Genomic DNA, 27168 nt, shown 5'->3' on the forward strand with positions numbered 1-27168 from the left:
CATTTTCTATTCATACAGTGTAATGTACTATTTGCTTATTTCACTACCAGTGTATTGAGAAAGTGTTTTCATTAAGCTGTCCACAATGATACCTGGGGCCAAATTCTCCTCTGACTTTCATGCTGTGCATGGAGTTGCATGTCAGGTAAGAATTTTGCCTTCAATCTTTTTTCTGGCATTGTGACACAATGTTCCTTCTAACATGCACTGCCTGGCATTTGTTTATACTGCATTATCATCAGCCATTATGTTAGGTACCTCTGAAATTCCTCACAGCCTTCTCTAATCTTGACTCACTTAAATAATTTTGTATTATCTGCAAATTGTGCCACCTCACAGTTCACCTACTTCCAGATCAATAATAAATACATTAAATAACACCCAATTTGAAAGCTTGGGAAACCTGAAAATTAGCCTCCTTCTATGTTGAAAATTGCCCATTTATTCCTACTTTTTGCTGTCTATCTCTTAACCGGTTTCTAATCCATGACAGATTGTGTCTTGTAGATTGTAAACTCTTAGGAGGAAGGAGCATATCTTTTAAAATTCTCTCTAAACTGTTATACAAAGCTGTGGTATCATATACATATTTTATATAAGCCATACTTGCTTCTTTTTATCAGCTCATATTCATCTAGTAGACATTTTTTTCAATTATTTTATCCAAATTATTTTTTCAATTAATTTACCCGGCCTTGATATAAGGTTCTGTGGTCTGTAATTATACCAGGGTCATCCCATGCATCTTTCTTAACAAATGGTACAATTTTAACTAGGCTCCAGCTCTTTATAGCAGCTGAATTGAAGCCAACTGTAGTTTGCAATAAATTTGTGGAAAGACCTTGTGCCTAGGAAAGTGAGTAATGGTGCTGACTACAGCAAGATACAGCGCATGCTTTCCCACAAACTCTGCCTACGCACCTAGGTCTTGACCTCCAACAACCTCCTGGTATTCCAGCCCTGCGCCTCTCCTGAGCTAGTGGTTTTGTGATGTGAGCAAGCACCCTCTGCAGATTAAGAGTCCATCAAATTCCTTTTCACTTGCGACCTAAACAAAGTAGGAAAACAAACTCTTTCAGGCGAGTGTGGTGTCTGGCACGAACTCAGCCTGGACCGTGTCACTGATCCTTGCTCTTGTCTATGGAATAAGGTGTTTTTCTTAGCCATGTTCCCTAGTGACTTAGGTAGAACTTAGAAAGCTCCAATTTGTTTTTCTCCCATCTAGGCATTAATACTGCACTCATTGCCATTGTGTGCAAGTGCCAATTTCAGGGTATGTTTCACAAAACATACTTCCCCCAAACAGTGAGCCTTACTGTATCTCACATGCAGTTTTAAATGCCTTCAGAGGAGTTTGCCGATCCTTAATGCTGTAGAAGCACCAACATAATCACTGATGGCAGCACACACAGCTCTGGGAATAGTATTTCCAAGTCTGCTTTAGCATGGAACCCACAGAGGAATCACAAAAAAGAAACATAAGAATGAAATACCTCGTGATATTTTTTCACTGTTTTCCCTGCCGTGCACGTGCAGGATCTCCAGTTCACTGTTCCACAGCCACAATTCCCCCCACAGCGCTGGACCAGGAAGCAGCGGGGAAAGAAAACTACATTTGTCAGCTTCAGTTCCTCCCTTAAATTGACAGAGTAGTTCCTTGGAGTGCAGCTGTAACGTTTCACATCCTCATTCAATCTGTCCAGGTCAACTGCAAAGCAAAAGTGGTCTTTGTAAGCTTGAGTGGGAAGTGTCTTAGAGTGAACTGCTCTCTTGCATGGGAAGTCACAACACAGGGTTGTGCTCCTGCAGTATCATTCAGAAAATAAATTGTCAGTGTGATTTCTTTAAAGGTAAATATCAGGAACCCAGTTTTTATGTGATTGCATATGGTCATCTCGGCCCTGATTCTGTTCCACTGAAGTCCACAGCAAAACGCTCATTGACTTTAATGATGCTGGATCAGGGTCATAGTGGGTAAAGCACTGGAATGGAAGTCAGGAGACTGGGTTCTATTCCCTGCTCTGTCACTGACCTGCTGAATGACTTGGGGAAAGTCTCTTCACCTCTCTGTGCCTCTGTTTCCTCTCCCACCATTTGTCTTGTATCTTTAGATGTAAATGCTCTGAGGCAGAGATTGTCGCTTATTATGTGTTTATACAGCACTTAGCACAATGCAGCCACAATTTGAGTTAGAACTTATTGTTGCTACTGTAATACCACTAAATAATAGAATATCAAAGTCTAAATATGATTTTAAAAGTTTGTCAAATACTCTTATTTCACTGAAATTTCCATGCACAGGTTTTCCATTGTGGTGAGTCATCTGATGTAAAAATACAGTCAACAGTGGTTTGAAGAATAATTATAATTCATGGTTATAAAATCCATACAATATTATAAAAATTCTCTAAAGCCAATTTTATAATTAAAAAAAAAGAGGACTAAAATCACCTATTTTAGTTTTGGAAGTTCTTTTTTTAGTTTTTCATCTTTTCTGTTGGATTCTGCCCCTGAATTTGTTGATGAAAAGTTGAATAATATATTGATAGATGGAGGGAGCTGACTAATGCAATTCTGCAGCTTCCCTGTGTTAAACAAGAGTTCACTCTCTGAACTGAAAATTGTAACTGGTAGGAAAAGACATTAAAATGCATTGCAAATTAATTTCTAATTGATAAAATGTAAAATCTATAGCTTGAGAATGAGTCCCAATTTGCACTGAATAAGCCACCAAGCCACTGCATTAACACTGATTTACACAATCTGCAGAGGAAGTAGTGATTGGTAAATAGCATGCACCTTTAAATTGCGGCTTTGTAATATTTATTTATCCAAGATCCATATGCATGGTGGTTATGTAAATGACATTAGCATGAGTGGACACACTCAAGTCTAGTTCATTTTTCATGCAATGTGTTAACCCAGTTGGGGGAAAGTTAGCAGATAAATCAGGATTTTGGACATGTTGTGATACCATGAAAATCATCTCACCATGAAAGCTGAGCTGTTCTCTCAAGAGAGCTAGTATTCCTACAAAGAAGGTACATAGCTTTCTCTTGAGAAAAGCACAAAATCAATGGGAGTTACAGTACACACATGCATTGAGAGGAAAATACACTCCAAATGCACATAGCTCGTTCTCGGAAGAATAAAAAAATATTGATTTCTTTGTTTCAACAGATTATATTTTGTTCTCTGTTGTCACTCTTCAAATCCACTCCCTCTCATTCTTGTTCCCACAGGCTAATTTTTTTCACAGGGAAGAAGGTTCTCTCTGCCCCCAGCTCCCCTCATTCCCATCAGCACTTGCCACACTCAGCTTTGTTTAAAGATAAAGCAAAGCTTAGTTTGTTCACCATTACTTTAACTAACTGGCAATCAAAAAAACTGACCAAATGGAGATGGTGCAGATTCTATAGTCGTGATCAGTGGTATCTCCGGAGGGGAAGTCCTAGTGCATCAATATACTGTACCATATCAACCCAAGGTGGAGAATTCTGTAACAAGTAGTCTAGGGTTGGAATGGGCTGGATAGATGTGAGCTGCAGTGAAGGTGTGGAATGGGGAAGCTTGTATGGTGCCTACCCCTGCTATCGAACATGTGTATTAGAATATCTCTATAGTGCTGGAGTCTAAATTCTTAAAATATAAGGAGGGAAACAGTCTTGCATGGATTATTTAATGCTATCTTAAGACATTAGGGTGGCATTTGTGAACAGGATATCTGTAGATGAATTTAGAACAAAATACTCAATGCTTGATTCAGTGCTGGGCTTCAGGGACATCTGCTGACACAATGCAGGTCACAGGGCTGCCAGCGACGTGTCATTCACCTAGAGAGGGCTTGCTGCAGCGCACTGCACCCATATCCCCCACTCTAACAGGGCACACCCAACTGGCCATCACAGTTCTAAAAGAGAATAAGCTGGCAGGGGAGGGGGCACCCAGAGAATGAGCTGACTCCCTGCAAAACCCATTTGGCCTCCACTCATAGATCATCTGTCTTTTAAAGGCACTCACCTCTGGTGGAGCTCACAGGGAATGTGGCAGTACAGACATCAACTTTCCCCTATCTTGGGCAAATCTCTCCTGGGGCACAGCATGTGCCACTGCTGCGGGGCCACATTGAGCTAATCTGGATTATTACTGTAATGAGTTCATCGTGGGATTATGTCTTAACATTCAGACTGCAGCTGATGGAGAACGAGGCTGCCCACTTATTAAGGATGACAGCATATGACATCCGACAAGTGGGTATTCACCCACAAAAGCTCATGCTGCAAAACGTCTGTTAGTCTATAAGGTGCCACAGGACTCTTTGCTGCTTTTAGCATATGACATGAGTCACATCGTGGCAGCCACAACTAGCCAAAGGGCTTAAGCCCCCTGGTTTAAAGGTCAAGGCGTTCTCCATAAAGGGTCTTCAATTCTGACCTGCCACAGCCTTAATTTGGTGTCCTTTAAAACTTTACAAGGCCTTTTCTCTCAGGCTTTTTCTGAGCCAGGGACCATGGAGAGAAAGGGGAGAAAGTGCTGAGTTAATGGGAAGGTGTAGTGGAATAATTGCGTTCTTGGGTAGTTCAGAGGGGTTGTAGTTTAATGACAATGATGCAAAGTGATAGGACTGGTTATTTATAGCAAAAGCATCTCCTCACAGCTTGGGACGGGTCAGGGGTGAAAGTAAGGCGGTATGGCGGACCGGTAAAAAGTGGCCACCGGTACCGGCCCCTAACGCCTTACTTTAATGTCGCGTCTGCTTTTGCACCCCCCGTCGATGGCCCTGCCAGGTCCCTGGGGGCAGAGCCGCCGGCGGGGGAGCACAAAAGGGGCAGCGACATTAAAGCGCTGACGCAGCAGTGGTTTAAGCAGGGTCCTTAAGCGCTGCTGCGGCAAAGACCCTGCTTAAAGTGCTGCCGCAGCAGTGCTTTATCATCGCTGCCCCTTTTGCTCCCCAAGGCTGCCAAAAGGGGGGCGGCAAAAGGAGCAGCTGCCCTGGGGCTGGTAATTTAAAAGGGCCCGGGGCTCCAGCCACTGATGCTGTAGCGGCAGCAATGGCCGGAGCCCCAGGCCCTTTAAATTGCTGCTGGAGCCCCGGGTGGAGTGGGCCAGGCAGCCTGGAAGGGCTGCTGGGGGATGCTGACCCCCCTAGCCCTGCCCCTTCCACCCGAGGCCCCACTCCTTCCAGAGGGGGCAGGGAGGGGCACGGAGACGGCCCCCATACCAATACGTTTTCAATTTTACTTTCACCCCTGGGATGAGTAAATTTATAAAGAACTCTAAATCAATGAATGAAATAATACATTTTAGTTAGCTATATTTTTCTAGCATTAGCCACTGGGGAAAAATATGAGGAATATTCCAAGATGCATGCACAAAGACTTTTTGGATCCACATCTAGATTCTTCCATAGTGCTAAGCACCTACTGATTCCACTGATTTCATTTGGCATTGCAAATGCTCAACACCTCTGAATCTCATACTTTTTTAAGCACGGTCCAGATATAAAGGGATTAAGAAGCGCTCAGGTCACCCACTACAAATGTCACCTAGAAATAATACTGAAGTTCACTTTGGATTCTGCCCTAGCAAGGTGGGACAAACTAAGCAGGCAACATACATGCTCTTAACAGAAATTTCACATTCTGATCCTACCACAGAGATACACAAGAACTGCTCCCACTGCTTCAGTGACTTTAAAACACCATTTGTAAATCATTAACAAAAGCAAATTCTCTAAAAAACGCCCTCTCCAGAAAGCCCAGATCTGAGCTTTTCTTCGGTCTCAGAATTGTTTTACTTTCTGGAGCCAGTTCATTTCCTCATTCATATAACAATGAGATCTTACAGTACAGACAGCTTCATGCATCATTTCACTGCTGTGACTAAAAGGTAACCGAGTCTTGGTGTGAAATCCTGATGCTTTCCTTATCAAGGGATTGAAACCTCTGGGGTCCTTAATTTAAAACTGGAACTAAAAGGTTCTTCAGAGGGGCTGCACATAGCTTCAAAACTGAAATTACAGATTTTTTTTGCAAAGGACATTCATTCATTTTATAGGCAAAGAGAGACATTGAAGACTACGATAGAGCAGCAAGCTGAGAGATTAAGCATTAGACCCCCAATTTAAGCACCTGCTTAAATTCATTCCTACCGAGGACAGCTCTTAAGTATGTGCTTAACTTGAAACACTGATTTCAGTCAGATTTAAGCACTGCTTAAAATTAAGCATGTGATTAAATGCTGTTCTGAACAGGATATTTTATTGAATCAGGGGTCATAGGCTACTATTGCTGCTAATTTGAAAAGGGCCTTGTTCGTATGGGTCAAAAGGACCTGGGAAGAGAGACCTCTGCTGCTAGCCACAGTCTCAAATCCAAGGAGGATCTTGTTATGCCATTTTTTTTTAAACATTCTGGTGTAGGTACTGATATGGGCCCTGTGAGGTGGGAAAGTGCTAGTTTCTCCATTCTATAGCTGGGGAACTGGGGTGCAGGGAAATTGAGTGACTCACCCAAGGTCGTAGTTCAATCAGTTAGAAATACATTTCTTCTGGCCTCCTGTTGTGAGCGCACTAACATGCATGCGTTGGACTAAAAATTCCAACACTCACACACTCCTAATTTAAGTAGCTGAACATATGTTTGTGTGCAAGCACACATGCACACATGTGGGTAGTAGATTATTGAAGTGTTAGCAAGTATTTTGCAAGTGTCAGTGCGTACACCAGTGTTTGCACCTGAACATTGCATTGGATTAATGGACCAACATTTCAATTCCTAAAATCTAGGTTTCCTTGACGTACAGGGGCTAGATTCACAAAGAGACATAGGTGTGGTGGTGAGCAGTGTCACCATGCCTAACTTTTAGGTAACTAGAAAAATCACTGGGATTCACAAAGCCTGTGTTAGGTACTCAAGGTTTCTATACAATAAATGGAGGGCGATAAGTGCCTAAAAATGTGATTCACAAAACCCAGAACACTAGGCTCCTCCCTATCTACACTAGCCAATGGGAGATGCCAAGGAGAGGTATGTGTCCTAAAGTCTGTCAGGGAATTCAGCTGTGAATCCTCTGCTGGAGTCCAGCACCTAGGGAATTTCTTGCCACTGCTGCCTCCACCTCCTGATAACGTTTAATCCAGTGGTTAGGGCACTCACTTAGAATGTGGGAGACCCCCAGCAGTTCAAGTAAACTCTCTTCACCTGACAGGAAGAAGGGATTTGACCAGAGATCTGCCACCTCTCAGGTGAGTGCCCTAACCACTGAACTATAGATATTCTGATGTGGGGCTACCTCAGTCTCTCCTGTGGATAAATAATTAGAGTTACTAGAGCAGGAGGAGATCCTGGCTCTTCCACAGCCTGCGGATGCTCTAACCACCAACTATAAAGTCATTCTCATACATATGTGCTCTCTCTCTCTGGTCCCCAAACCCTTTTCTTAATCCAAAGCAGAACAGCTTCAACAGGAGAGACTGAGGGAGCCCCACATCAGAATATCCTATAGCCCAGTGGCTAGGGGCAGTCAACTGAAAGGTGGTAGATTGCTGTTCAAATCTGTTCTCCCCCTCAGTTGGAGGAAGAAACTGGAGGTCTCCCACATTCGAGGTGAATACCTGAACCACTGGGCTAAAAGTTATGAGGAAGGTCCCCCTCCCCATGAGCACAGCTAATGGATCTGGCCCCACAGGTGAGTTAGGTAGAAGAACACTTATCTTCCCCAGTTTGTGAATCACTCTGTGGCTTAGACATCCAGATGCCTAGAGTGAGGCAGCACTGTGCATGCTTGGAGGCAGCTAGGGAATTTTCACTGCAAAAACTTAGGCACTGATTGAGTTTAGGCACATCCTGGGTTCGGTGGCAGCTGTGAAAACCACTGCTGCCTGATTCTGGGATTTAGGAACCTAACTCTCTTTGTGAATTTAGCCCACAGGTGTGTATGTGAGGCACGATAAGCCACTGCAATTTTCAACAGCACAGAAGCTACTCTAAGTTGCTGAGGATTCAATCCCATATTTACTTAACAGAGCCAAATCGTCCATTGGTGTAAACTGACATAATCCCATTGGTCTCAATGAAGTTATTCTGTTTTACCCCAACTAAGGATCTGACCCTCAGAGGTAAATCCTCAATAAATGTCTAATAGTAACAGATATTTTCTTCTACATTTTTAATCCCGTGACACATTCAATATAAATGCAGTATATTTGAGAACTTTAAGATTCATCAAATATTTCTTAGTGGCAACTAAAAGAAAAGGCTGCTGCATTTGGATTTCCACTATACTCACAGTTTGCAGATAAAACTCTCTGATACAGCAACTACTATTTAAGATGGAGAGAGGGCAGAAATTTCAGTGGGATTATAACTGCCCATGGGAACAAAGGTTCACAATACATGTTCCTGTTAGAAGCTGGGACACCAATTACGTCCAGGGAGTGGGTGAAGTAGTATGAACAGGCCCAAACCATCACTTTCTAAAGCTTTCTATTGCAGTGCCGTTTGCTCTTAGTGTCCCCAGTAACTTCACATACAGTAACAGGAAACATAGGTGCTGAGTTTTCTTTTTCCCCGGGGATGCTCCACCCCAAGGCCTGCCCAAACTCTGCCCCTACCCCGAGGCCGTGCCCTCGCTCCGCCTCTTCCTGCTCCTGCTCCACCCCTTCCCCTGAGGTCCCACCCGCACTTCACCTCTTCCCGCCCCACTCCACCCCTCCCCCGAGGCTCCGCCGTCGCTCGCCTCTTCCTACCCTACTCTAACCCTACTCCTGAGGCCCCGCCCGACCACCGCTCCTTGCTCTCCGTCTTCCCCCAAACGCATCCCTCCCAGCCACCAAACAGCTGATTGGTGGCAGCCTTCTGAACAGCTGTGGCCAGTGGGTGCTGAGCACCCACTTTTTTTTCCTGTGGGTGCTCCAGCCCCGCAGCACCCATGGAGTTGGCACCTATGACAGGAAATATCCCATTTTCCACAGTGGGGAAGAAGATGCATAATTACTGGGCCTGAGTTATATTATGAAATGACTGGGCACTTTGCAAAGTATAGCTAAAGTAATTCCTGACTAAGGGTGGAGGGATATTCTGTTTGTTCAGGGCTTACAGTAGCAGGGGAGGCTCTACAAATTTGGCCGCCCCAAGCAATCATGCCCGGGAGGCGCCCCCGAGCCGCAGGAGCAGCGGACCTCCCGCAGGCATGACTGCGGAGGGTCCGCTGGTCGCGCGGCTCAGCTGGACCTCCCGCAGCTGCGGACGGTTCGCTGGTCCGGCGGCTCCGGTTGAGCTGCCGCAGTCATGCCTGCGGGAGGTCCAGCCGAGCCGCGGGACCAGCGAACCGTCCGCAGTCATGCCTGCGGCAGGTCCGCTCGTCCCGAGGCTCCGATGGACCTCCCGCAGGCATGACTGCGGCAGGTCCACCGGCCCAGCCTGCTGCCCCCCTGGGAAAGGGCCGCCCCAGGCGGGTGCTTGCCCCGCTGGGCTCTAGAGCCGCCCCTGTACAGTAGAATGCGTGCATTTAGATAATTAGCAGTTATTTGAGGTGGTATGTCATGAACTCAGAATATACATATTTGCCATTAAAGCAGAGGCATTTTGAATTTGTGCTGTTTGTATTTAATGTCTGATGCACTGTAACTTGCTGGCGACTATCCCAGAACCTTTCAAGGAAGAGTACATGGATGTTTGCGGTAATTTATTGGCGACTGTTTGCAAACCCCTGAGAAATGAAATTCTTCAGTTCACATTTTGTTTAATTTCTTGCTAAATAATTTTAATTAATGATAAATAGAAGCTGTGGTTATGTGCACAGTGAACTGCCACAATTTCGGGAACTGATATATTCATTTGGCCATTACTTCATATAAGCTGGGAAAGTTCCATCCAGACTTGTGGTCCCTGTGCTTCTTTCTCTTTCTCCCCTTTAGAGCAGAGCCTGGTTTGTTTATTTATGTAACTTGTAAAGCTGTCACTGTAGACAGATGTTATCTCAGGAACGTCCCACCTGATTAATTTCTTCTGATAGCCGAAGGCTTTTTGCATATGATTGTCCCAAAATATAATAAGCAAAGAGAGAAAGTGTGGGGGCTCAGGCCTGTGCAGCGTCCTTCAGTGCCAGAATGTAAGTTCTTGTTTACTGAGATTATTTCAGAGTGGTAGCCGTGTTAGTCTGTATCAGCAAAAACAAGGAGGAGTCCTTGTGGCATCTTAGAGCCTAACAAATTTATCTGGGCATAAGCTTTCATGGTCCAGAACCCACTCCATCAGATGCATGGAGTGGAACATACAGTAGGGAGGTATAAATACACAGCACATGAAAAGATGGGAGTTGCCTTACCAAATGGGGGGTCACTGCTAACGAGCCAATTCAATTAAGGTGGAAGTGGGCTATTCTCAACAGTTGACAAGAAGGGGTGGAAATCACTTTTGTAGTGCTAATGAGGCCAATGTAAACAAGGTGGCCCATTTCAAACAGTTGACAAGAAGGTGTGAGTATCGGCAGGGGCAACTTATTTTTTGTAGTGACCCATCCACTCCCAGTCTTTATTCAGGCCTAATTTGATGGTGTCCAGTTTGCAAATTAATTCCAGTTCTGCAGTTTCTCGCTGGAGTCTGTTTTTGAAGTTTTTTTGTTGAAGAATTGCCAATTTTAAGTCTGTTATTGAGTGTCCAGAGAGACTGAAGTGTTCTCCTACTGGTTTTTGAATGTTATAATTCCTGATGTCAGATTTGTGTCAGTTTATTCTTTTGCATAGAGACTGTCCGGTTTGGCCAATGTACATGGCAGAGGGGCACTGCTGGAACATGATGGCATATATCACATTGGTAGATGTGCAGATGAACGAGCCCCTGATGGTGTCGCTGATGAGTATTTGCAACTACACACAACAAAAACACTAACCCAGGAACCAAACCCTGCAACAAACCCCGGTGCCAACTCTATCCGCATATATATTCAAGGGACACCATTATAGGACCTAACCACATCAGCCAAACCATTAGGAGAACACTTCAATCTCCCTGGACACTCAATAACAGCCTTAAAAGTTGCAATTCTTCAACTCCAGCGAGAAACTGCAGAACTGGAATTTGCAAACTGGACACCATCAAATTAGGCCTGAATAAAGACTGGGAGTGGATGGGTCACTACAAAAAATAAGTTGCCCCTGCCGATACTCACACCTTCTTGTCAACTGTTTGAAATGGGCCACCTTGTTTACATTGGCCTCATTAGCACTACAAAAGTGATTTCCACCTCTTCTTGTCAATGGTTGAGAATAGCCCACTTCCACCTTAATTGAATTGGCTCGTTAGCAGTGACCCCCCCATTTGGTAAGGCAACTCCCATCTTTTCACGTGCTGTGAGATTATTTGTGAACTAGAATTTCTTTTTAAAGATGAACCCTTTTTCTACACATCTTCCCTAGACTTTTGCATCTACTTTTGCTTTGAGAAATAGCTTATGCTTGCCTTCTTCCTAGATCTTTGTATATAAGGCCAATTCAAAGTCAATACTTTAGCTGTAAAGAAAGTTTTTTTTCACTTCTGAAGCAATTTTCATATATACATAATACTTAATAAGATTTAAAAAAAAATAAAGATATAGACAAGAGATTAAGTGACAAAAGTTCAGTGCTGTGTAATGATAGAGAACACACGCTTTGTCTAGAAGTACCCCCTCCTTTGCACAGGATGGCTGTTCTCTTTTTACATCCACTACTACAGTACTGAAGTAATTATGAAATAATGTGCTAGTTGTGATACTCATTCTAGGAACCTGTCTATTAAAAATGGCCAAATTATTATGACATTGAGGCCCACCGTAAAATATTATTGCAAATATACAGAAATTTATTTTGCTACTGATCTCCTCTATATGGTACAACCATCTCTTCATAATCACTTTAAGGCTGGATATTCATATGCCTTGAGTTTCCTGTTCTAAGATATAGATCTGACTATCAAACCTTTCACATTTTTTTGAAAATCACAGCAAAGATTGTTTCTAATATTTACTTGTTATATTTCTTTGCAGAGGAAGTGACACGATATTTGTATACAGTTTTTACCTGGGGCATGACTTATGTATTTTGAAAATGCAAATACTATACCCCAAAAATTTCCCCTGGATTTGATTTCATTGAGATTATGTAATAAACTTCTGTATGAGTAGTGAACTATAAATGGTAGTACATATACACAGCATGAAATTTCAAACAATGAATGCAATTTTTAGAGATATACACCTGATACCGATATCTCACATAAATAGTATAAATAAATAAAGAGTGTTGTGAGATCAGATTTTGTGTATGAATTGCAGTTGTCAGATATATAAATTTAATCAGGGTAGTCCCAACCTTTAAAAGGTCATTGCAGGAATTGCAATATTTGTGTTAGTTCTTCTCCGTATTGTTCTTCTTTCAATCTGTATTGATTGCCAACTCTAAAAATATTACATTTAAAGTGTCATTTACCATATGGATCATGTTATTGGACTGAAAATCTAGCAACACTGCACTGAACTCAGTTCCGTGGAACTATTTGGTATGCACAGGGGGTAGGATAACAGTGAAGTCATTAGCAATTTATTTATATAATTTACGTGACATGTTCTGAAAATGCTGTGAGAGATACACAGGGATTATATCAAATTGTGCTAATCTGCCTCAGGGCAGTTTTAAACCAGAACAAAGGATAAAACCCAACCTGGAAGCTGAGAAAGCATGTAAATGGTGATATAATCTATTGTTCTTTCGGCTGCAAGGTTACTACAATGCCTATAAATATTCCTTAGAGTTCCACAGAGCCTTTGTTTGGAAGCCCTAATGTATTCCTAATTTAAAGGATTTTATTTGAAGCTATTCTCTAATCGGATTTCGACATGTAACGTGGCTGTATTCCTGTCACATTTAAAGTATGAACATTTCTTATTAGCCCTGGTGTGACCCTAAGAACCCCACAATGCCAACTGGCAAAGAGTTCACTGTTCTGTAACAGCAACGCCTATTATGCCTGACAAACTCATTACACCCCAACATGCTGCTTTCATGGTATTTATAAAAAACAAAACAAACAAACAAACAAAACAATGGCGTAAGGTATCTATTAAAAGCTTATATCACATTGATCATTATAATATTTGCGAGATGTACATACAGATGAAATTTAGGAAGCTGTGTATAAGTATTAAATATATTAAACTTGTATGTTAAAACTTAACCAGGCAAACAGATTTCTTCCACAGAGGAGATGATACGTATGTCTCTCTGTAACATGCAAATTAAGCTTTGTAGTAAGTCAACACAATGGAAGTCTGTTTGTATATGGAAACACAGGAGTAGGGGAACCAGCACCTTAGAGGTCATCTTTTGGGTGTCAAAACAATGATTTTTGGAAAATATAAGGAGAAACAAAAAGACATTTGTCATCCATTTACTGCGGAAAACCCTTGTAAAGCATGGGGTTATTCATGAAAACTTGGATCCTGATTTTGACTGAAAACTCTGTCAAGCTCTGTCAAAGACTGAATCCTTGGGAGAAAATCTACTTTATAAAATAGGAATATTAATAAGTGTAGACCTAAGATTGCATTTTATGTTTTATTTTATATATATATAACCAGTTCTGTTTCCACTTCTTATCCTTACTCACTCTCTTAAATCTCAACCTTTATTAAGAACCTTATTTTTGTTTTTGCTGTAAGTAGATTATAGTGCTGTGTTGTTATGAATAACCTGATCCTGAGTTGTACCAGTCAAGCTGCATATACTGTCCCTTTGGGGACAGCTTACCTGGCAATTTCTGTGAGTGTCTAGTGACAGAGGCTAGATACTATAGGGGGTGACTACCCCACACTCACCTTGCAGGGTTTAATGCAGGCCACAAGGGCCAATTAACTCATTAGGCAGCTGGTTAAGGAGGCCCAGTTGGGCAGGAATAGGTGGGACCTATAAAGCCCAGCAGCTGAAAGGAGAATGGGCTGCAGGGAGATAGCAGATGCTCCCAGGAGAAAGGGAGGAGTGAGTGGAGACTGCAGACTGAAGTTACTCCCTGGGAAGAGGCTTTGGGAACTGGTAGGCCCAGGAAGAGAAGGGGAACCAGAGGTAGGAAGAAGCCCAGGAATAAAGCAGTGAGGCCAGAGAGAGAAGGCCCAGATAGCTGAGCTAAGGATGCCTGGGCTGGAACCCGGAGAAGAGAGCGGGCCCATGTTCCCCTACCAGCCACTGGCCAAGAGGCACCGAGGCAGTGGGTGGGAAGACTGCCTAGGACTAGCGAGGAGCCAACCTCGCCCGGAAGGGGGGAACATGGATAGTGACATGGCCAGAGGGCTGTGCCACACAGAGGACATTGCAGTTCCTGGAGCTGTGAGAGGGGCTGTGGGCAGACAGCAGAGACAAAGTGACAGTGTGCAAATCGTGGACGGGGGGCATTGGCCTCAAGCTAATCCCTAGCATATCAGGAAGAGGTACCCGTCTGGCGGTGAGTGGTTCACCCCAGGACTGGGACGCTTCTGGGGAGTTCACAGTCTGGAGTAGATCACGCAGGGGCTGGGAGAGCCCCTAAGCTGAGTGCTTGAGAGGCTGAAGGGCAGGCAGTGTTAGGGAGCTGACATCTGGCTACTATAAGAAAGACTCCCTCTCATTGGGGGGCGGAGAGAGGAGGGTAACATGGAGACCCAGTCTTGGGCACCCTGAGAAAGTATCACACCAAGTTTATAATTAATATAATCATTTTGGACTGAAATATATAGTGTTTGTAGCAGAGAATCCATCCTTTTGTTGGAAGAAAGGAGGAGAAAAAACACCACAACTCATTCCTTTAACAAAAACATCCTGAATTAAGAAATAAATTGGCAAACTCTTTACTTATTCATAGCAGTTTGCTAGGCCAAAGAGTTGAATTCCATTGTACTCAATGTAGAAACCCTAATTAATCCAGATTTCCTGCAGACAACCAGAAAGATTGGATCAGTACTTGGAGCCAATCTGATCAAAATGGATAAAACACAGCACACATTGCTTTAGATACAGTACATTTGCACTGGGATCAGATTTAATCTGAGACTCAAGTGAAATCTAGATAGAAAACTCAGTAAGAGATCAGGGTCTCATGTCAGCCTCTATTAAAATCAAATCAGCTCCTTTTTTGTCTTTTATGTACATTTCCATTAGCGCTGACTCCAGTCTGGGAATAGGAGACAAATAGCTGATTATGTTTCACTGGCCTCCAAATGTGATCAGATTGGTCCCAGCATTTAATACAAACTAAACAGAAGAAATGTGGCCTACATTTTCAAAAATGTGTAGAGGTTTTGATTGCTTAAATTTTTGGGGTGCCTTAAAGGGGCCTGGTTTTCAAAGAGTAGTTGCTAAGCACTTTCTTAAAATTAGGCTCCTTCAAGGTTGGGCAGGCAAAAACTGAGGCAACCATAATGACCAGTCGCTTTTGAAAATGTAGGCCTATGTGTGTCCAGTTTCAGATCAAATTGTACTAAGGTCTCAGCTGCTGAAGTTTAACTACAAATATTATTTTCAGTGCTGATCCTAAAATAAATAAATAAATAAATAAGACAAAACTTATGTCTCCCCTTGCACAAACTGCAATGAAATGGGAATTTCATAGGTTGAAGGGCTTGCATAAGCAGACCCATAATTTGCTAATTATTTAAGAAAAATATTCAGCAAAACATATAAGAATACATGTATATTGAATATGCAATGTAGGATAAGAGTACTAAGAAAATTCATAATCGGAGTTAAACATTTCATTAGATTAGCTGTTAAAACCTACAGCAATGAGCACTTAGAAGAACTGAGCTAGACACTCAAGATACCTCCTCCACCACACAGTACAATTTCAGTGGGCAACATTGTGCTTATTTCTTCAAGGTCATGGCTGGACCTTCTATTCAGTGCTTCCTCATCATTATTGGCTCGTGTCATTAGCTTAACATTCTTTTACTTTAGCATTTGATGGATGGATTGTACCAAAGGAGGGAAAAGAGACACATAATCCAGAGATGCACACTTTGTTCAACTACAGTTAAAAATACTAAACCACAATAATGTTCCCCGTCTACATAATGGAAATCAGTCAGATGTTCATATCCTAAAAAAAACCCCAAACAGCTGCACATACAGGTGTTTGTGCCAGATGCTTCTCTAAGTACAATGTGATAGAAGTAATTATCTCCCACTCAACACAGAACAATCCTAAAACAGGATGTTTAAAGGTGGGTGAGAGTTCATGAATCCTATGTCTTACATGCAAAATAATACTTTAGAGTGAAGTTTAAAACCATCTGTCCTTAACATACATAATTTCAGGTGTCTGTGTTTTCATTTGTGAATATTAACAGGCTGAAGCCAGCTTGTTGATGTGGGTGATAAATACCTTAATCAAACAGACTGCAAATGATTAAGGTTCAAATTCTTCTGTCCTTACTTGTGCTGGGTAATTCCTTGCTCTGAAATTAGTCCCGTTGACTCTGGCATGAGTAACGGTGTCTGAATCTGAACTTGATAAGCAACCAAAGGGCATTTGTGAGAAGTGTTACAGAAAACACCTGGAATTAAGAACATGTACAGTGTTTCCTCCTACCTTTGGACTTTCTGTCACGGTAGCTCCTGCCTCGATAATGATGTCCGGTGTCCGTGTATAGATTTTCGAGATCTTCCTGCCATGACTCTGGATTAAAGTGCTTGAGCAGCTCCTCCACGGTGTCAAATCCAGCAATGGTCTGGTCTAATGCTTCCGCAGTGAGGGTAGGGTCGGTCACTGATGGAGAGGGATAGGATACCCCCTAAGAGTGACATACAGCTCAGTGTACTTTGAAAAATTACAGCAGCACGCAATACAAGTGTAAATAGTTACAGAGAGATATTTCTCATAGCTGACTCATACAGAATATCCAGGCAAGACCCCAAATTGGACTGAGATTCTGTCTTTTGACACAGTGACCTTACTCCTGGTATTATTAATCACTGTCGACCATCTTTTGAGCTCCTTGCAGTGGGCCAGATGGCATTATGCCCCAGCATGCTGTGCCAGGAGACCAGGGAGAAAAGCACTGCCCACCTTCCCAAGCAAGGACAGGTGCTGCCAGGTGAATGGAGGAGAGAGCAGGTCTAATGCTGCTGGACAGCGCTAGCCATTCCAAAGGGGGCCAGGAAGGCTGGGAAGAAGGCAAAGCTACATCCCATCCTTCACTCCAGCCAGCGTGTACATTATGTCCCTGTACAGGGTGTGGCACGGGCTGCTTTTCTCTTGCCCCCAAAGAATCTAAAAGGTGTAGTCCTTTCCTCAATTTGCATGTAGACAAAAATCTCATGGAAGTATCTACAGATACACGACACTCAGTACCATAGTAATGAGGCTTTAACGGTATTTATCCTCACAGCACCCCTGTGAGGTAGATCCCCACTGTACAATGAGGAATTAAGGCACAAACCGACCAAGGCAACTCTCCTAAAGTCACACAGGAAGTCTGCAGCAAAGCAAGGAACTGAACCCAAGGCTCAGGCTAATACTCTAACCACGGACAATCTTTCCTCTTCTTGGAGCTTTAACAAAGCAAGACCTAAGCAAAGACTTCAAGGTTTGGCCCTTTGAAATGAAGAATTAACTCTGATTTTCAAATGTTTATAAACTAGAATTTGAAAAAAAAATACTGAAGGAAATTAGAAAACGGTAATGTAAGGGTCTACACAATGTAAGGGCTGAAAAACGCACATCCAAAAGGGATTAATATTTCTAAGCATTTAGGAACATATACTACCCATAGACCATGTGTATGTGGGGGACTTTCAGGAAAGCTAAGGCAAATCAACTGAGGGTGTGAAGTCAATGCACATAAATTAAAGCCCATTAAACTCCCATGTGGATGCTCTCATTCACCAGGAGTAAAGTGGCCTTAGTTCTCTCCTGAATGAGAGCCTCCACACGGGAGTTAACGCACTTCAATTAACGTGCATTGACTTTGCACCTTCAATTGATCTGACTTAGGTTTCCTGAGTGACACATGTAGACAAGGCCTTAGATCAGTGGTGGGCAACCGCAGCTCCCATTGGCCGGCAACGGCGAATCGCGGCTACTGGAAGCTGCAGGGGGCTGTACCTGAGGATGGTCAACGTCTGCAAAATGTCTCGCAGCCCACAATCAACTTACCCTGATGGGATGCATGTGGCCCACAGGCCACAGGTTGCCCACCACTGCCTTAGATGCATATGCAGTTATTGAGTTCAGTTGGAGTATGTCACCTCTAAGGACAGAACTGACCGTTAATAACTAACGTGCATTTATAGGGAAGAGTTTTACTTTTACTATAGCAAAATTGCCAAAGTCCTAATTTCAATGCCCAAATATTCAATATCCTAATATCATCTTCCCCCCGAAACTACCCTCAAATGTTCTAATTTCTGTGTAAAATATACTCAAGAAAAACTGATTGCAGATATGTCATTCTCTTAAGACATATTAAATCAACTGCTGACAACGTATAACAGCACAGGATATAAATACAGGAAAACTCAGACCTTTATTTTCTCAGTTAAAACATTGAAACTGACAGAAAAATGAAAGAAAGGAATCCCTTCTGTCCTCACAATCTGGACCTGAAGCCATGTAGACACATAGGGTATGTCTATACTACAATCATGGGGCATGGTTGCAGCTTGAATAGCAATACCTGATTAAAGCTAGTAATAATAATAGGGATCAGATTTTCCTAGATGCAATAGCTGATGGATTCCTTCACCAAGTAGTTGCTGAACCAAGAAGAGGGGATGCCATTTTAGATTTGGTTTTGGTGAGTAGTGAGGACCTCATAGAAGAAATGGTTGTAGGGGACAACCTTGGTTCAAGCGATCATGAGCTAATTCAGTTTAAACTAAATGGAAGGATAAACAAAAATTGATCTGTGACTAGGGTTTTTTATTTCAAAAGGGCTAACTTTAAAAAATTAAGGAAATTAGTTAGGGAAGTGGATTAGACTGAAGAAATTGGGGATCTAAAGGTGGAGGAGGCCTGGAATTACTTCAAGTCAAAGTTGCAGAAACTATCAGAAGCCTGCATCCCAAGAAAGGGGAAAAAATTCATAGGCAGGAGTTGTAGACCAAGCTGGATGAGCAAGCATCTCAGAGACGTGATTAAGAAAAAGCAGAAAGCCTACAAAGAGTGGAAGATGGGAGTGATCAGCAAGGAAAGTTACTTTATTGAGGTCAGAACATGTAGGGATAAAGTGAGAAAGGCCAAAAGCCATGTAGAGTTGGACCTTGCAAAGGGAATTAAAACCAATTGTTATAGGTCTCACCCCCACTTGGAGCTGTTGGGTTCCAATGTGGGGACCTGCACTGGTTTCCCTCTAAACTAAAATCCTAGTTTAGATCTAGTAAAAGCTGCCACCACTCAATCAGGAAATGTGGATTGAGACACAGTCCTTCCCCAAAATCCTAGGGGATTCCAAGAGCCCCAAATCCATGGAGTTCTTACACCCAGGAGAAATAAACCATTCCCCCCTGCTTCCTCCCCCCTCCCTTTTCCTAGGAGAGACACCGGGATTTAACTACAGAGGGATACCTCCCTCCTCCCCTTTCCCTGAGAATCCACCCAAAGAAAGATCAACCAAGTCCTTAATAGAAAAGAATTTATTAAAGAATAAAAAGAAAAGTCACTGTCTCTGTAACCAAATTGGAACAATACAGGGTCTAACTTATCAATCTCTGGAGAGAATTCCCCCTCCTTTCTTTCTCAGTAAAAGCAATACAGTACAGACTTAAAGAAATACCATAACAAAACACAGAATTGCAAATACAGAAATAAAAGTATAAGAATACTAGTTCCTTGCTAATACTCACTAGCTTGGATAGAAGAATTTATTGCAGAAACCTGGGAGGACTTGATTAAGATGACTGGACTCTCTTAATTACCAAGAGAGACTCTCCAAGAAAACAAAGAACAGGGAAAAAAAACTTCCCTCCACACGGATTTGAAAATAATCTTGTCCCTCATTGGTCCTCTGGTCAGGTGTCCACAGGTACTGCTTGTTAACCCTTTACAGGTAGACAAAAACCTTAACCCTTAACTAACTGTTTATGACACCAATAGTAAAAGGTTCTATAGCAAACAAACAAACAAGAAAACAAACAAAGAAGAAGTGAGACGGCTAAACACTGAGGATGGAGTGCAGGTTAAGGATAATCTAGGCATGGCCCAATATCTAAACAAATACTTTGCCTCAGTCTTTAATGAGGCTAATGAGGAGCTTAGGGATAATGGTAGGATGACAAATAGGAATGAGGATATGGAGATAGATATTAGCACATCTGAGGTAGAAGCCAAACTTAAACAGCTTAATGGGACTAAATCGGGGGGCCCAGATAATCTTCATCCAAGAATATTAAAGGAACTGGCACATGAAATTGCAAGCCCATTAGCAAGAATATTTAATGAATCTGTAAACTCAGGGGTTGTACTGTATGACTGGAGAATTGCTAACATAGTTCCTATCTTTAAGAAAGGGAAAAAACGTGATCTGGGCAACTACAGGCCTGTCAGTTTGACATCTGTAGTATGCAAGGTCTTAGAAAAAAATTTGAAGGAGAAAGTAGGTAAGGACATTGAGGTCAATTGTAATTGGGACAAATTACAAAATGGTTTTACAAAAGGTATATTGTGCTAAACCAACCTGATCTTCTTTGAGAAGGTAACAGATTTTTTAGACAAAGGAAATGTAGTGGATCTAACTTACCTCGATTCAGTAAGGCATTCAATACAGTTCCACATGGGGAATTATTAGCTAAATTGGAAAAGATGGGGATCAATATGAAAATTGAAAGGTGGATAAGGAACTGGTTAAAGGGGAGATTACAACAAGTCGTACTGAAAGGTGAACTGTCAGGCTGGAGGGAGGTTACTAGTGGAGTTCCTTAAGGATCGGTTTTGGGACCAATCTTACTTAATCTTTTTGTTACTGACCTTGGCACAAAAAGTGGGAATGTGCTAATAAAGTTTGCGGATGACACAAAGCTGGGAGGTATTGCCAATATAGAGAAGGACCGGGATATCATACAGGAAAATCTGGATGACCTTGTAAACTAGAGTAATAGTAATAGGATGAAATTTAATAGTGAAAAGTGCAAGGTCATGCATTTAGGGATTAATAGCAAGAATTATTGTTATAAGATGGGGACACATCAGTTGGAAATAACAGAGGAGGAGAAGGACCTCGGAGTATTGGTTGATCACAGGATGACTATGAGCCGACAATTTGATATGGCTGTGAAAAAAGCTAATGCGATCTTGGGATGAATCAGGCGAGGTATTTCCAGTAGAGATAAGGAGGTGTTAGTACTGTTATACAAGGCACTGGTGAGACCTCATCTGGAATACTGTGTGCAGTTTTGGTCTCCCATGTTTAAGAAGGATGAATTCAAACTGGAACAGGTACAGAGAAGGGGTACTAGGATGATCTGAGGAATGGAAAACCTGTCTTATGAAAGGAGACTCAAGGAGCTTGGCTTGTTTAGTCTAACCAAAAGAAGGCTGGGGGAGATACGATTGCTCTCTATAAATATATCAGAGGAATACATACCAGGGAGGGAGAGGAATTATTTAAGCTTAGTACCAATGTGGACACAAGAACAAATGGATATAAACTGGCTATCAGGAAGTTTAGACTTGAAATTATACGAAGGTTTCTACCATCAGAGGAGTGAAGTTCTGGAACAGCCTTCCAAGGGGAGTAGGGGGAACAAAAGACATATGTGGCTTCAAGACTAAGCTTGATAAGCTTATGGAGGGGATGGTATAATGAGATTGGTCTTTGACTATTAGCGGTAAATATGCCCAATGGCCTGTGATGGGACGTTTAGATGGGGTGGGATCTGAGTTACTACAGAGAATTCTTTCCTGGGTGTCTGGCTGGTGAGTCTTGCCCACATGCTCACAGTTTAGCTGATCGCCATATTTGGGGTCAGGAAGGAATTTTCCTCCAGGGCAGATTGGCAGAGGTCCTGGGTTTTTTTTCCCTCCCTCTGCAGCATGGGCATGGGTCACTTGCTGGAAGATTCTCTGCACCTTGAAGTCTTTAAACCATGATTTGAGGGCTTCAGTGGCTCAGACACAGGTTTGATACAGGAGTGGGTGGGTGAGATTCTGTAGCCTGTGATGTGCAGGAGGTCAGACTAGGTGATCATAATGGTCCCTTCTGACCTTAAAGTCTCTGAACAGTCTATGAACAGGTCCCAAAGCAGTGAATCCGTAGTAGTGCGCATTTCAGTATAGGCTAGTCACACAAGCAATTACCCATGGTTCCAGGTGGGCTTGTTCAGCCCATGCTGAAGTGTGCATTGCCATGGCGACACTGCTCTAGTACCCAAGCTAGCTCAGGTATGTCTACTCAAGCTGCAATAACACACCACGATTACAGCACAGACATACCCACAGAGACATACAGCACTTGAATTCCCCACCAAAAGGTCAATTTTAGCCTGATCCTGCAAATACTTCTATAAATCTATGCAAGTTGCACTACTCAGGTGAGTAATCCCACTGGAATCAGTGGCTTATTAACTTGAGTAAAACTATTCAGTTTTACTGAAAATCCAGTCTACTTAAATATAACTTTGTCTTCACCAGCAAATGTTGCCACAGTCTTTAGAGTCCTTGATATTTTGCTGCGTATAATTTGCTACAAATATGGACCTTCCAGATTATCTGACACCATAAAGAAAAAATGAAAATATCATAATACAGTGTTACATGGAAGGAGGACTGCAGTTTGCTAATTATCACAACTACACAGGGAGTTGAGAATGGGGTTGTGTTACATATGGAATGGGGTTGTGTTAAATATGAAATAAAGGACCTTTTTTTAACAGTATTGGCCTGGAAATTATTAAGCCTTTAACACAGAACCCATCACAAATAAGTTTCAGTGGGCCCACTTTCATAACCCTTCTACAATCCAGTGTTAAATGAGGCACAATGCAGACGGCTCTAAAAATTCATGACTCATTAAAAGGAAGACACGCAGCAAAGAACCTCTATTGACTTCTAAATGCCTTGGAATAAAGACCTTGTCAAAGAGATGGGAGTCAGACCCCCATGAGAACAAATCTCACATCAGTAAGCTGAATAAAGTGCTGCTACGTAAATCAATTCTATATGAAATTCAGTGTTCTAATCACAGTCGTCATGTACAGTGCTCACATAATCATTTATGGTAAAAAAAGAAACACGCTAAAATATCACTAGGAACCCACTATAGAGAGAAATCAGTGGGGCTAGTGACTGGTTTGTAATCATAGCAAAAGAGGAAAAACAGTTACTAAATTCCCTTCAAAGAACAAAGAGAATGGGGAGAGGGAGAAAGATGTGAGGATGCGGCATAAGTAGCAGAATTGAAAATCGACTGCCTTCTGTTCCCATGCCTTCCACTGGAGGAACATCAAACCTACTCAAGTATATATGATCTTGTTGTCCTCCAGAGGCTGGTCCGCAAAGATATAGACACTCTCGTGGAATTAATGGACTGCTAATGGAGTTAATAGACTAGGAGCAGCCAGTACTTTTTATGCAAAAAGGTCAGGGGCTGTATTCAGAAAGGCACATGTATGAGATTTAGATGAGACTGTGCTGTTTGTATGTGTTTAGCCATATATTCTCTTACATTTTGTGAGAGCCTTGGAGGTCAGATTGTGGATTTGCAGGATATGTCAAACAAATAAAAGCAAGGGGAATTCACACCTTGTTGGGTTATAAAATTTCTACTCAGGACTTCAACTCAGTTCGCACACACAAAAAAGCTCAACTTTCTCAGAGCAATAGGCAATGCAGAGGGATTATTTTAGCTCAGATAACCTATTGGCAGCTACATCATGTGACAGACCCAAAAGTAACTTCAAAGCTGCCTCTGTTTTGTCCTGCCAAGAGCTAAATATTGGATTTATGAAAAGCTTGTGCCATCTGGTTTCTGTGACTGAGAGAAGACATAGAAGAACAGTACAATGTGAGGGGGCTCAGAGTTACCACATCATGCACTTTTTGTTAGTTACTTAAACATTCAACATATTGTGAGTTTCATAAGACACACTGGCAGCTCTTTTCTAATCCGAACCAGACCATTAGTTCATTTGGTCTTCATTATGATTCATTACTATTCTATTAGTGATGATGAAGTCGTTCTGTATTATTGTGAATGGGATATGCAGTTTTGCAGAAGTTCAATTGTTGTTGAATCAGATCATTATATACTGAACCACAAGACTGGGGACTGGACATAACGGCTCTGCTGGGTGAAAGATCTCATTCTGGGGTTAGTGATGGGCTCCAGAACTTTAGGCTAGAGGCAGATGGAGGAGGTGCTGCTCTAAGCCTCGTGAGGAGAAGCATGAGGTGTGGTTCAGTGATTTGAGCTCAAGCCCGGGAACAGGAAAATGCATATGTGCGCGTACCCAAATGTACTTTTTTCCTGCAAGATCTTACAGTGGGTCTTTAGGGTGTTTGCAGGTTTGGGAGGTGGAACTCAAACCTGTCAATCATTGCCAGGCTCTTTGGTAGGAACAGAGTATAACTATGCCAGTGATTGACAGGTTAAAGTTCTGCCCTACCATGCTGACTGAAGACCCACAGTAGAATCTGTGAACCTCTTTATGCTGAAGAATTAGGCATTCCTGGGGTCTCAACCTGACTCTTTGGTCATGGTCAAATAGCTCATCTTCTCTGCCTCAGTTTCCCTAACTATGAAATAAGGTTATTGATGCTTACTACCTAACTGTGGTGTGCTCAGTGGGGAAGGAACGAGTGTCTAGTAGCTGTGGCACTGAACTGGACCAAGAGACCTGGGCTCAGCTTCTGGCTCAGCCACAGGCTTCCCGGCCTCAGGTCCCCATCTGTAAAATGGGGACAATACTTCCCTACCTCTCAGGAGTGCTGGGATGATAAATAATTATAATAATTCTAAAGTGCTTTGATACTATGGTGATAAGGGCTATATAAGCACATACAACAAATAGAAACAACAATCTTGTGAAAGGCTTTCCATAGAAAAAGGGTTGTTGATTATTATTTTACATTTTTGGCACTTTACTATGGTGAGGGCAATCACTGTGACAATGTTTTCAGTGTAATTTGATCTCAGGATCCCAGCTACCTGATGAGGGAGCTTTTCCCTTACATTTTCAAAGACCATTTCCCATTTTTTCAAATTACATATTGTGTCAGATAAAAATGCACAAAACTTTAAAAAAAACAAAAAACAAAACATGTTAGGAGGAGGAAAAATAGTTATCATAGAAGGAGAACATGAATAACCAAATACCACAGTGATATCCTCTCCATGGTATGTCTAATAGAGCCAGGCCCTCAATAATACTATTACTCAGAATTAGGACACATATAACAGATTTAATCCAAGGATCTCAAGGCACTTTACTGTGGAAGTTAAGTATTGTAACAGTATCATCATCATCCAGTATTTTCCAAGCTTTGGCCTAACCGGTCAGTTCCACTCCAATCACTATCTTTCTTGCTATAGACGCGCCCCAACTTAGACAAGTGTTTCGTTCCGCAACGCCTTGCGTAACTCGAAATTTGCGTAAGTCGGAAACGTAAACCCGACCATTATGCAAAAAACCAAACCAAACCAAAAAAAAACCCCACCACTATTTCTAGCTTATGGAACTTTTCCCGTAAATGCAGATTTGTGTAAGTTGGGTTTGTGTAACCTGGGGTACGTCTGTACTTGTTATATAAAAGTTGTCAAGTGAATACACGCTGTGAGTGTGGGACTGGACAATGCAGCATATGGCAGAGGGACTGTACCATTACCAAGTCTGATGCTGGCATTACTCTCCCACATGGTGTGGTCCCAGAGTCTCTTTACATTGCAATTAAACATCCGCGGCTGGAGAGGGTTTCAGAGCATGGGCTCCAGCCTGAGCCCAAATGTCTACACTGCAATTAAACAGCCCCAAAGCTGAAGCACTGCAAACCTCAGTCAGCTAACATGGGCTATCCGTGGGTGTTTAATTGCAGTGTAGACATATCCTAAGTTTTGCTTGAAAATGCTGCCAGGGGCTGATTTTTTGTCTGGTGACATAAATCAAATAAAGTGAAGGAGTGAGGAGATTTTTAATTGGGTTTTCTTTTTTAAAAAGTCATATTTAGTTACAGAAAATGAGGTGTCAAATTAAGATTTTATTTAATTGCTGGTGCTACAAAAAATCTTCAATAATGAAAATTCAAAAAAGTTAATCCGTTCTCCTATCGGCTTGCCTTTAATGCTAATTATTGCAAAATATGCTCATGTGCTTAGACCAAGAAACTTTATATCTCAAAATGTAAAGGAATTTTTTTGTTGGGAAGATTCAGTTTGAAAGTGCTAAGTATTTATCCACTAGCTATCCCACGTGGTTAAAATAGCTGCTGACATTTCTTGCCTTCCACCCTCCAATCCCTAAAAATTATTGACAGTCTAGAACGAGTTTGAAGAACACGTTTCACTTAATCTCCTGCTTACAGGTCAAGCAGTAGTTCCCCGGTGCAGATGCATTTACATTGGACTGAAAACCATTCTACCAATCCTTTCATGGGCAAAATAGTAACAAGCTACTTACTGAGACAGAGCTTGTGACTGACTCCCAGTTGGTTTCTGATGCTGCAGGCTGGAAATCATCCTAAAGGGGAAAAACCCATAGGAAAAAATCACAGTCATGGCAATGTCCTAAAGTTAACTACCAGACCTTACACAATGTCTCAGTGTTCGGTGTCCTTCACCCTTTTGAAATCTCTTCCATAGAAGAAATCTCTGCTTTTCTTCTCCATCCCTTATGAATTAGCTCTTTGGGGCAGGGACAGTTACGTATTCTATATCTGTACAGCACCTAGCAAAATGGGGTTAAGGTCTTTAGGTGCTATTGTAATATAAATATTAACTAATAATTAATAATAATAATATTTGTTTCAAACATTATGGGAACAAGCCATTTATATTAGAAGTGCCATTATCACAAAAATAATAATAAAAAAAATTGGCAGTTCCAGATGGAATATAGCCTGGATGTCTGTATAGTAATAGGAAACAATTACTTAATGGTGGACAGGCCAATTTGAGACAAATCTAATAACACAGAGAAATTATTTGGCTCCATGACAGTTTTGTCCATTTCCAGTT

General features: G+C 42.0%; 1 protein-coding gene across 9 annotated transcripts in view; it reads right to left on the minus strand.

Moving 5' to 3' along the window:
* The window catches only part of PDGFD (platelet derived growth factor D), a 163578-nt gene that overhangs the window by 14082 nt on the left and 122328 nt on the right, over positions 1-27168 (minus strand). For 7 of the 9 annotated variants that reach the window (XM_039481804.1, XM_039481795.1, XM_039481839.1 and 4 more), the window contains 3 exons: positions 26612-26671; positions 16596-16797; positions 1494-1708 (listed from right to left, as the gene is read on the minus strand). In XM_039481804.1, the coding sequence (XP_039337738.1) occupies positions 1494-1708; positions 16596-16797; positions 26612-26671 (477 nt within the window). Of the gene's footprint in view, positions 1-921; positions 1049-1493; positions 1709-16595; positions 16798-26611; positions 26672-27168 lie in introns of all 9 variants that reach the window. The other 2 variants (XR_005582873.1, XM_039481822.1) reach the window with 2 other exon arrangements.

This window comes from Mauremys reevesii, linkage group 1, assembly GCF_016161935.1.
Source record: "Mauremys reevesii isolate NIE-2019 linkage group 1, ASM1616193v1, whole genome shotgun sequence".
Classification (NCBI taxonomy): domain Eukaryota; kingdom Metazoa; phylum Chordata; order Testudines; family Geoemydidae; genus Mauremys; species Mauremys reevesii.